Source organism: Bufo bufo, chromosome 1, assembly GCF_905171765.1.
Source record: "Bufo bufo chromosome 1, aBufBuf1.1, whole genome shotgun sequence".
Taxonomy (NCBI): Eukaryota; Metazoa; Chordata; class Amphibia; order Anura; family Bufonidae; genus Bufo; species Bufo bufo.
In genome coordinates this window covers 118679237-118691655 of record NC_053389.1, presented here as the reverse complement: position 1 = coordinate 118691655, position 12419 = coordinate 118679237, and the positions used below count along the sequence as shown (strand labels likewise).

The window sequence follows — 12419 nt, the reverse complement described above, 5'->3', positions numbered from 1 at the left end:
TCTTCCTGTTTTTAACCCTGCCTCATCCATATTGGTTTATGTTGTAGAGGAATTTTATTAAAGAAGAAATGCCACTTTTTTTCTGCTATTTTTTGGAGCATCTGTCCATGTTGAAGCTGTGGTTGCCTATAGGACAGTGTTTTGTCACCTTTAATGTATTGGGTTGCTAACTGGCTTCTGCTTTTCCACTAATGCATTCAATTCATCAGCCAGCCATGTTAATGTTGTGGCCCTGGGACACGGATGAGCTTCTCTGCGTTCTGTATAATGGATAGCAGAATATCCAGAGAGCAGCTTGGTGTCATCTCCCCGGGCAAAAAAAAAAAGAACATTTCTGTCTGCTGCTATGAATACACAGCAGAGCAGGAGAATCTGGAAGGAATATAAAAGCAAGGTTTTTAATAAAAGTTGCTGAAGCGAACCCACAAACTAATTAAAGTTGTTTAAATTCAGGAAAGCCCTTTGAAACACTAATGATATGACAATGTACACAGGAGACTCTCACCATAGAGGCCTCGTGTGCTGACTCTGTAGTTGGTCACTTTATAATTGGCTTTGAGGCTCATAGGTCAGTTGCAATCAAACCGGCAATGTCTGTCCAACATAATATCATTCAAGGGGACATAAAAAGAATATGTAAAATGCTTTACAGTATAATTCAGAAGTACATTAAAACAAGATGGGTAACTTTTTTTTTATTTTATTTTTTATTTTCTGGGGGCGGGGGCCTTTTCTTGAAAATTTTCTACAGAGAAAGGAAATGTTAACTTGGCCTTTTAAAGTGTACCCATCATTATTAAATAAATTAGATCTCTCTACTGCTCCTACTCCTCTCTCACAGCATGCAACACACAGCAGCTACAGCAACACACATGCAACTGCAGCTGCATCTCCCATTCCATTCTCTTTCCCATCCCCATTTGCCTCACTTTCTACCGTTTACCAGAGATGCGGACTGGGACCTTTTGAAGTGGCCCTGAAAAAAAAAAACAAAAAAAAAAAAACACAGCTCTGATGGGCCGGCTTTAGCTCTGCCCTAGCTGTTTTATAGGCTAGGGCAGCGCTAAAGCCCGCCCATTAGTGGCAGTGACATCACCAGGCTCACTGCTGGGCTGAAGCCTCCGCCTAGCAGTCCCTATGTAGAGCCCGGTACATCATCGGTTCTCCTAAAAATGCCTTTACCCTACGCGATTTAGCACAGGGCAAAGGAGAGAATCGGAGCATGAAATGCTCCAATGCTCATATTGGGTGCCGGAGGGGTGAAGATGGGGATATGTCCAGATTCAGCTCTGAACCCAGACAACCCCTTTAAGTTTTATTGTAAAATGTAGACTGTAGAAAATGTTTTTTATTGGCTGGCCATTTGTACGAGAATGTGCAGTCTGCTCTTTTATTATACAGTTGACGTAAAAGTATTCTGACACTTACCACCCACTGGAGGCCAAAGGGATACACTTCACGTATGCGCCTGGAGCTTTTCTCAGTTTTATCATTGCATATGCATTAGGCCTCCTGCACACGGCCGTTTTTTTTTCCCGTTTTTTTATGTTCCGTATACGGAACCATTCATTTCAATGGTTCCGCAAAAAAAACGGAATGTAATCCGTATGCATTCTGTTTCCGTATTTCTGTTTTTCAGTTCCGTTTTAACATAGAACATGTCCTATTATTGCCCGCAAATCACGTTCCGTGGCTCCATTCAAGTCAATGGGTCCGCAAAAAAAAACGGAACACATACGGAAATGCATCTGTATGTCTTCCGTTTCCGTTCCATTTTTTGAACCATCTATTGAAAATGTTTTACCCAGCCCAATTTTATCTATGTAATTACTGTATATGCCATACAGAAAAACGGAACGGAAAAATGGAAACAAAAAACGGAACGGATCCGTGAAAAACGGACCGCAAAACACTGAAAAAGCCATACGGTCGTGTGCAATAGGCCTTAAGAATTTTATTTTTTTTGCAGAGGTGAATGTAGACAATAAGGTAAGTTCTTACAGGATAACACAGAAAACTGGTGCCCTCCTCATCTTTTCCTTCTCTGTTGTGAGGTATCCTCCTTTCACTCCCACAGCATATAACGGGACACTGTTTAGTGTAGTCATATTTCAATTTTAAGTAGGTGCCTTTCCCCTATAGGCAGAGGCCTAGAAGCCTATACGTAAATCAGCCCTTGACTGTACCAATGGCATCAGATAGCAATTTTGCAAGCCAGCAATGAATGAATTTTTTTTATGTAAATGAGCCTTAATCTTAAAAGGGGTTATTTTAACTTATCCCTTATCCGCATGATATGGGATAACTATTAGATCGGTGGGGGTCGCTGCACTTGACTATCTCTGGAGCTCCCATAGAAATGAATGGAGCAGCTACACGCATGACCCGACCGGCTGCTTTGTTGGTTTCAGGGGGACTCCATGTGGTGCAGGGCCCCCAACCAATCGAATAGTTATCCTCTATCCTTAGGCAATGCTATGGCTTTATAACTGGGGGAGAGATCTGACTTCTAGAGCATCTTCCAGTCACCTGAATGAAGGTGCAGAAGCTCTTCCAGCTATTCCCTTGCAAGGTGGGTGTCCCGTCCACCTGCTGTGGAAGACACTGCTACACTGCTCCATCCAAGTACATGGGGGTGCCTTACAGTTCCATTCTCGTCAGATGTAGTTGCAGACTAGTGCGAGTCCAGTCAGTCGGCCCTAAAGGCCACTATACACTGTTCAATCAAGCAGAAGGTTGTCCTGGAAGTAAGTGTTCCTTCCCGACAATCTCTGCTCGTTCATCAGGTAATCGGCGGCACATAATCACTAACGAGAATTCCTACGAACACCCGTTAGCGATTATCTGGCCAATGTTGGGCCTCCAAAAAGGGACCTTAAGGATATGCCTTCATTAATGGTGAGAAAATCCATTTAGTTTTGCAGCCTCTCATCCTTAGGCCTCTTTCACACGACCGTATGGCTTTTTCAGTGTTTTTAACTGATCTGTTGTTCCATTTTTTGTTTCCGTTGTGTTTCCGTTTCTGTTCCGTTTTTCCATATGTCATATACAGTATACAGTAATTACATAGAAGAAATTGGGCTGGGCATAAAATTTTCAATAGATGGTTCCGCAAAAACGGAACGGATACGTTAGACATACAGATGCATTTCCATATGTGTTCCGTTTTTTTTTTGCGGACCCATTGACTTGATTGGAGCCACGGAATGTGATTTGTGGGCAATAATAGAACATGTTCTATCTTTCAACGGAACGAAATACGAAAACTGAATGCATACGAAGTGGATTCCGGGTTTTTTGTGGAACCATTGAAATGAAAAACGGCCAGTAAGCGGGAAAAAAAAACGGTCGTGTGAAAGAGGCCTTACGGCTCAAGCCACGACCGTTTTTTGCGTTCCGTATACGGGCCGTATTTTGTTTCCGTATACGGAACCATTTATTTCAATGGGTCCGCAAAAGATGCTTTGCACCGTTCCGTGGCCCCGCAAAAATTGAGGCATGTCCTATTCTTGTCCGTTTTGCGGACAAGTATAGGCATTTCTATAATGGGCCTCCTATTGCGTTCCGCAAATTGCGGAAGGCACACAGGCGGTATCCGTTTTTTTGTGGACCGCAAAAAACTGCACGGTCGTGTGCATGAGCCCTTAGGGTACTTTCACACTACAGTTTTTCTTTTCCGGCACTGAGTTCCGTCATAGGGCCTCAATACCAGAAAAGAACTGATCAGGTTCATCCCCATGCATTCTGAATGGAGAGAAATCTGTTCAGGATGTCTTCAGTTCAGTCACTGAACGGTGTTTTGGACGCAGGAAATACTGCAGCATGCTGCGGAATTATCTCCGTCCAAAATTCCAGATCAGTTGAAATGTACCAGAATGGTAAAAATGTGAAAAATGACATCCAGAGAGACGGATCCGTCTCCAAATGCTGTCTGTTTGCATGCAGATTGCCGGATCCGTCAGGCAGTTCCGGCGCAAGTGTGATGAAAGTACCCTAGGACTAGTAGACTGATATGAACTATTTTGTAGTCTTGTTTTTTTTTGGACCATACATTCATCTCAGTCTACTTCACACTCGCGTTTTGGGCGGATCCGTCATGGATCTGCAAAAACGGATCCGTTACAATAATACAACCGCATGCATCCATCATGAACGGATCAGTTTGTATTATCTGTAACATAGCCAAGACGGAGCAGTCATGAACTCCATTGAAAGTCAATGGGAGACGGATCCGTTTTCTATTGTGCCAGATTGTGTCAGTGAAAACGGATCCATCCCCATTGACTTACATTGTGTGCCAGGACGGATCCGTTTGGCTCAGTTTCGTCAAGCGGACAGCAAAAGGCTGCAGGCAGCGTCCGCCTCCAGAGCGGAATGGTGACTGATCGGAGCAAAGTGATTTATTCTGAGCGGATCCTTTTCCATTCCGAATGCATTAGGGCAAAACTGATCCGTTTTGGAGCTTCTGAGAGCCCTGAACGGATCTCACAAACTGAAACCAAACGCCAGTGTGAAAGTAGCCTCACATTGGTAAAATGTTGCATTTTCAATATATCAGAAATAAAGTTTTCTCTGCAATTCTCTGTAAAATGGATTTAGAAGCAAACCTGTCTGTACAGCTGTTCTGCTCTAGGCCATTGTGAATGGAGGCTTGACTACATCCGTATACAATGGAGCGATTCTCCTAAATGGGCACAGAGAAGACCTTTCAGCACATTCTGGCCTCTCTTGTGCCATTTGGATGGCTCTTGTTGTCCACGTACAGTGGCAACAGGTTATATGTAAAACTCTCTGCGTATGCATGTAAAATTCCCAGCACTAATTACTTGCCTCTAAGCCATTCCTGTTGATGTTTAGATGCCAAATCCTTGTCCCCACAGGAATGTTCCTTCTCGGTGAGCAGTGATGACCTTTTAGTCTGGGTGTACCGATAACTTTGTAAACCAACCATAAAAATACTTTTCATTAAAGAGGTTGTCTCATAAAGTCAACTTCTGTCCATAGTACTAGGACTTAAGGACCTCATGGGGGGGCTGCTTAATACATCTTCTGTGAACCCAGAATTCTGAGTTGCTTTGTAAAAATATCTCCTGTTCTGTTGGACAGGGCACATCATGCATGGTTATTCATTGGATGGTCGCCATGTAACGTTCTTATCAACTACAGCAAAAGCTGAAGGACAGGCAGTGAGCAGATGAGTTTTTGACCTGGTCATAGAAGCAGATTGCTGAGGATGAGAAAAGCGGGACTGGAAGAGTAGGTTAGGAATATGTAGCATGGGTGGTCACCTAGCCTGAGATGTTCTACAGCAGGGATCAGCAACCTCCGGCACGCCAGCTGTTGTGAAACTACAATTCCCAGCATGCTCCATTCATTTCTATCAGAGTTCTGAGAAGAGCAGAGCAAGTATGCATGCTGGGAGTTGTAGTTTCACAACACCTGGAGTGCCGGAGGTTGCCTACCCCTGTTTCTCAGCTTGATGGTGGTGAATGGTCATGGACGTTGGCTGGGGTCTTGTAAATTTGTTTTTGTTCCATGCATTTAATATAACTGTCCATCTTTTTGGTACCATTCATGTGCACTACTCACTATTTAAGGGCTGTTGGGCAGTGCTTTGAAGACGTGGCTTATTTTTAGATGAACAGGACATTCTTGTCAAATTGGTCCAAAGTGTTTCACGTGTTCACCTTCGATTTCTCTGCAGCAGTTTAGACAGAGGTGAAGGTGTGATGGCAGCCATACTGGTAGTCAACCAACTTATCTTTCTGAATGGAATTTATTCATTGACATGGGAGCCAGAGATGTAGCACAAGGTAGACTTGCTGTTCATAACTAATATTGCAGCAGCCATATTCATTGTTGTTGGGGTTTTTAAAAAGACAAGATATGATAAAGATTTAGCAGAATTTATTTTTTTTACCTTGGTAAGCCGCGTACATACAGTGTATCCTCCCTCCCAATAATTTTCCGGATTCTCTTTCAAACAGCTGTTCATCATTTTTATTTACACGGCATAAACCTGGAACATCTGGAAGCCGTTCCCTTCACCCAGGGACTAATGTTTCACTGGTTGATATAAAAAGACTCCTTAGCAACATGAAATTTCCTTGGTGTTCTCTAATCCGTTTTCTGACATCCTTTCATTCCACATTTCACATCCCTGGCATTTTACTACCGCAGAGGTTATTCTACTCTGCTGAATAGATTGATCAGTGATTGTTCCCTGCAGCCCTGGCACGGAGGACATGATGGCATACCTGGCACCCTCACATAACCAGGTCATAATGTAAAATTCAACCCCAAGGTATGGGTTGGAGGAACTCATAATGGCCTCCTTTTAATGGTATTTTTTGGGATCCTGTAGTTTTAACCCATTTGTCTTACTGGGCAGACAAGTCTGAGGACTTACAGATGTCTGTATTTCGGAGGAAGGCCGTGGGTTCAAGACCTGGTTAGCCAAATCCCCCTTTTATTTTACAGCACATCAAGTCAAACCACTACTCTTCTATAAGAAATGGAAAGTGGGTGGTGGAACAAGCACTTGTCCCTCTTGTTTTGGCCTCACCCTAAAGTAAGTTATATTTCCTAGGGGCGCTTGCAGGGGTGTGTTTAGGGAAGCAAAGTTCTTGCTGTGACTTTCTCAAGATATCATGTAAAGCCTGCAGAGGATCTCAACCAGAATTAAACAGCTCCATTCTGATTTTATACATCCGGAGGCATCCGTTCTTTTAGGACGTGGTTGTGTGAAATCCAAACGGTACAAACTGATCTGTCACTAAATACATTGAAAGTCAATGGGCAACTGCTCTGTTTTTTGTAGGCTCCTAAAAAAACGAATCCGTCACCATTGGCTTACATTGTTTTTTTAGTGACGGATCGGGTTTGTTCCGTTTCAGTGGCCGGACACACAACCTCAGCTTGCAGCGGTTTTGTGTCCGGTCACAAAACAGATTGCTGATGGAACGGAAGGCATCCTGAGCGGATCTCTTTCCATTCAGAATGCACTAGAACTAAAAGGAACCGTTTTTTGTGTTTTTGTTTTTGTTTTGAGATCCTCTGCTGGATCTCAATACCGGAAAACAATGAAATTGTGAAACGGGCCTAAGAAATTTGTCAGAGGTTCAAAGAAAGCTGTATATTGTGCACAGAACGCTCCACTCGAGGTGGGTGCAGGCTGACCGAATTTGGGGGAGTTTCATAGTTGAATCAGCCAATGCATTTGCTGATTCAAGAGTATGCGTAGCATTGCAAAGTGGATCTTAAATAGAAAAAATTTCTCAGTGAGCCTAGTTCTAAGAAGTATGTATTCAGTGCCCAGCAATGGGCAATGCATCGACATAATGAGTGGATCAGAACAGTTGTAAACTCTAGGTTGTGACCCTCAGCGTGTGCCCTGAGATTTCAGCCTCTCCTTACCCCTGGTTAATTTGCTTGTTTTTTCAAATGGTATAGCTTCATATTCAAAATTGCCATGACATTGCCTTCCACGTGTTCCCAGTCCATTTCGCACCTAAAAACCACAGTGTTTGAGTTTATTTGCCTCAATGATTTTGTCACTGTTCGGGAATTGATAGTCTGTATTTTTTCTGAATATCCATATGGCACCCAGCTGGCTCCTCAATTAGGGTTGTCCCGATACCACTTTTTTAGGACCGAGTACAAGTACCGATACTTTTTTTCAAGTAGTCACCGATACCGAATACCGATACTTTTTTTTAAATGTCATGTGACCGTTTTGGGGATCTGTGGATGAGCACTGTCATGTGGGGGATCTGTGGATGGCACTGTTATGGGGGACCTGTGGATGGCACTGTTATGGGGATCTGTGGATGGCCACTGTTATGGGATCTGTGGATGGCACTGTTATGGGGGATCTGTGGATGGCACTGTTATGGGGGATCTGTGGATGGCACTGTTATGGGGGATCTGTGGATGGCACTGTTATGGGGGATCTGTGGATGGCACTGTTATGGGGGATCTGTGGATGGCGCTGTATTGGGATCTGTGGATGGTGCTGTTATGGGGGATCTGTGGATGGCGCTGTTATGGGGATCTGTGGATGGCACTGTTATGGGGGATCTGTGGATGGCACTGTTATGGGGGATCTGTGGATGGCACTGTTATGGGTGGGATATCTGTGGATGGCAATGTTATGGGGTGGGGGGATCTGAGGATGGCATTGTTATTTGGTGGGGGATCTGTGGATGGTGCTGTTATAGGGGATCTGTGGATGGAAACTGTTATGGGGAGGATCTGTGGATGACACTGCTATATATGTCATCCACAGATCCCCCCCATAACAGTGTCCCCCAATACACCGGGCCCCGCCGCTCACCGAAGTATTTATAAACGTGAATCCTTATCCTGTTGTTAAGTTGAACTAACGCTGCCCTCTCCCATGTTCCCCTGTATCCCCCTGTATCCCCACAGCACTTACTTAAGCTTCCATAGCAGGCAGAGCGGACGGCACCAGTAACGTCACTCACTGACGTCGCGCGCCTGCTCCGCCTGCTTCACTCATAAAGTGGGCGGAGCAGGCGCTCTACGTCAGTGAGTGACGTTACTGCTGCCGTCTGCTCTGCTGCTATGGAAGCTTAAGTAAGTGCTGTGGGGATACAGGGGGGACATGGGAGAGGGCAGCGTTAGTTCAACTTAACAACAGGATAAGGATTCACGTTATAAATACTTCGGGTGAGCGGCGGGGGCCCGGTGTAGAGTACAGTGACTGCACCGGGCCCCGCCCCATAGTACGCCCATAGTATTCTATTTATGTATCGGGGCGGGGGTATCGGCGGCTGAGTACCGCCGAGAAAACTCGGAATCGGTCCCGATACCGATACTAGTATCGGTATCGGGACAACCCTATCCTCAATGCTAGGGCTCATGCACACGACCGTATTTTTTTTCCGTTGTCCATTCAGTTTGTTTTTGTTTTTTTGCAGCTTATATGTGGAACCATTCACTTCGATGGGTCTGCAAAAATAACGGCAAAGATTCCGTGTGCATTCAGTTTCCATATGTCCCTATGGCCGTTCCGCAAAAAAATAGAACAGGTCCTATCTTGTCCGTTTTGGCCGACAATGATGATCAGTTACAATGGATCCACCAAAAAAACGGATGTGACACTGACGTCACATGATGTCATGCGTTTTTTTTTTTCGGATCCGCGTTTTGCAGACCACAAAGTACATATGGTCGTGTGCATGAGCCCTTATGCTCAGCTTTACCTAGGTGGTTTATACTTGCAGCCCATTCAGGAGGAGTTCTCTCTTTTTGCAGCATATTGAACTAAACTGGTAGACTGTTTACTAGAAGGGAAAATGAAGATGTAATAGGCATTTGTGTGTATTTTTCTATTATTGATGGTTCTAAGTGGTCAGTTTGAAGTTGGTCATTGTCTATGAAGTAACTGAGACCATTTTCTAAAGCCCAGCAGTGTAATTAAAGGCCCAAATGTATTTGTTCATTCTTCACCACTTAATGAAGGAGTGACAAGTAAGGCTACTTTCACACTGGCGTTTCTGGGTCCGTTTGTGAGATCCGTTCCAGGGCTCTCAGAAGCGGCCCAAAATGGAACAGTTAAGCCCCAATGCATTCTGAATGGATAAGGGTCCGTTCAGAATGCATCAATTTGGCTGCGTTTAGTCTCGTTACGTTATTTAGACGGTCACTCAGCTTGCAGCGTGTTGGTGTCCGTCTGACTATTCGGAGCCAAACGGATCCGTCCTGACTTACAATGTAAGCCGATGGGGACCGATCCGTTTTTCACTGACATAATATGGTTGCAATGAAAAGGATCTGTCCCCTATTGACTTTCAATGTAAGTTATTAGCGGATACAAGCGTTTTGCATTATTGGTGCGGATCCTGTCGTGTGCAGATACAAGACGGAATCCGCACCAAACGCGAGTGTGAAAGTAGCCTAATGTGGAAACACCTGTATACCCAGGAGCCCGTTCGCCTCTGTGAATTGTGTGAGCAATACAGGAGCTCACAGAACCTCAGAGTGTTTGTACAACATCGTAAATCTGCCATTTACTTCCTACGATCAGATTCAATCAGTCATATTTGGGGCAAATCAGGCCAAATCAATTAAAGGGGTTGTCCGGGATGTGTTTTTTTTTTTTTTGTGTACTCACTGTTAACAGGTGATCTAGGGCCCCCCCTTCCCATATGGTTTTATGGTATTTTTGCCATTTCTACACGGCTCCGACGGTCCCCCGCGCACTGTTACATCTCTTTATTATTGTCTAACTTCCTGATGCTCTGCACTGTGGTCCCAGCGCAGCGCGGGGCATCATGTGCTTTCAGACGACTCATCTCCACCGTGACTCTGCCCCCTCATTGTTATTCCGCCACACATCGCCATGTCCTCCATGCCATCCGCCCCCCCTTAATCATATTCCGCCTCCTGCCGCACATTTTCCTTTCAAACTCTCCTGGCTCAAGTCCTTTGAAACATGATTAGGTCTGAGTATTGCTTCTATCTCAGCCTGCCGCCCCATAGTTCCCTTGCCTCCTTCATTGTGACCTCACCAGGACCGGAGGGGCCTGGCTTAGCGCGATCTGTATCGCCCCTCCGAGCGCTCTGCATAATGCCTGCGGCTGATAGTGACATCACCGGGCTCCCTGCGAAGCGGAAGGAAGCGGCTTCGCTCTGCAGAAGGGACCGGTACATCACTGAATGTGAGAGACTCACTTCCAGCTGAGAATTTGTGTAATGAATACGGGGGCATCAGAAAAGTATGGGAAAGGTAGGACAGTCATGTAGGAGATATTTATGTCCTTGTTAACAATTAAACAATGTCCCCAATCCCGGACAACCCCTTTAAGAACAAAATGAACATGAAATAAGGCACTAAACCCTATAATCTATCTCCTCTCCCTTTGCTTTCGGTTGCATGCATTTTATCGTTCCCTGCTATTAACCAAACTTTAGGCAGAGTGTTGTAGTTGTTATAGATGCCGACTTTAGGTTTTAGTGCTGTTTTCTAATACTTTATCAGGTTTCTCAGTCTCAATTCATTGGTTTCCCCAATTCGCACCCCCACCACTAGGGAATCCAGTCCATATTATGACCATGTTCAGGGCAGTAATGTCTTATACAAGTCCTTATGTATGTGCCAACACCTAGGATTGGTGGTCTCTTATAAATATATTTTGATGGGCCATCCTTTTATTCTGCTGATCAGTGATGGTCCAGGGAGGAGCTGTGTTGGAGCCTGGGGTGTTTCTATAGTGGCTGCAGAGGTAACAGAAGCACTGGGACTAGTGTAGAACAAAACTTGTGTTTTCAAGGTTCGGGTTATCTAAGAATTCAGTTATGGATTCCATAAGTTTTGATCCGTGTAGTGGAATCCATAACGGAATTCTTAGATCACACGAACCTTGTACGCCGAACTTGAAAGCACAAGTTCGCTCATCCCTACCAGGACTTGTTTCCCGAGAGGCGTTTATCTGCCACATACGCTAGTAGTAGAAGTGAGACATGTTTTGTGAGAGGCCCTGTTATACATTTTCCAAAACTTCCATTTACACCACTCATGGGAACCCCATCAGTCACACGTTCATGGCTATCCTCTGTATATTCTGAGTCCTACGAACTTTGAGAGGTGATTATGAGGGAGCATTGAAAGCACAAACACCGGCTCACCTTAAGAATTGTAGTATAACACTGTGGTAGATAGCACCTATATGTCATGTCTTTTCTTTTTCAGGAAAGTGAAGATGCAGTTAAGGTTTTAGCGAAAGAAAAAGATCTTTTGGAGCGGGAAAAGTGGGGAACTGCGGCGCCAGGCCAAGGAAGCAACAGACCATGCCAGTTCTCTTCGGTCACAGTTGGACTTGAAGGACAATCGGATCAAAGAGCTTGAAGCTGAGCTAGCAATGGTGAGATATAAAATATATTCACTTTTGACCCTGGTGTTCTTCTATTAGCAGTTTAAAGAGATATACAGGCAGTTCTTCCAACACCTAGTCATCCATAACTTTCAACACCATAACCAAGGACCGGGGCCTCCTTGCAGAGAGTACGAATCATTCCTGACCGCTGCAATAACGTGCCATATTTATATTCAGTCGTGACAACCAATCAGAAGTGTGCTTTTATCTGTTTTGGTGTAAAGAAAGGAAGCATGATTGGTTGTCATGGATTAATTGTAAACTATGCACCAAAATTAAATGTTGGTGAGACAACATTGCAACGATTTTTACTGTAACCAATAAAACATGATTATACCATCCTTTGCATTGGTTGTCACAAAACAGATTTATATATCGTCATGATTACCACCAATCATTGCCTCACCAGTAAAAGGCTTATGAGGTTTCTGCTGGTCGAATACAGTTTTTGACCTTCTTTTTAAAATTTTTTATTAATTTTTTATTTTATTTTTTTTTTTTTTTTTTTTTCCCTAAGAA

The 12419-nt window shown here is 44.2% G+C and overlaps 1 protein-coding gene across 1 annotated transcript in view; it reads left to right on the top strand.

Annotated features, from left to right (window-relative positions):
* Window positions 1–12419, top strand: part of KAZN (kazrin, periplakin interacting protein) — a 182906-nt gene that overhangs the window by 146813 nt on the left and 23674 nt on the right. Inside the window, 2 exon segments of the mRNA XM_040428799.1 lie at window positions 11717–11779; window positions 11781–11888. Of these exon segments, the coding sequence (XP_040284733.1) occupies window positions 11717–11779; window positions 11781–11888 (171 nt within the window).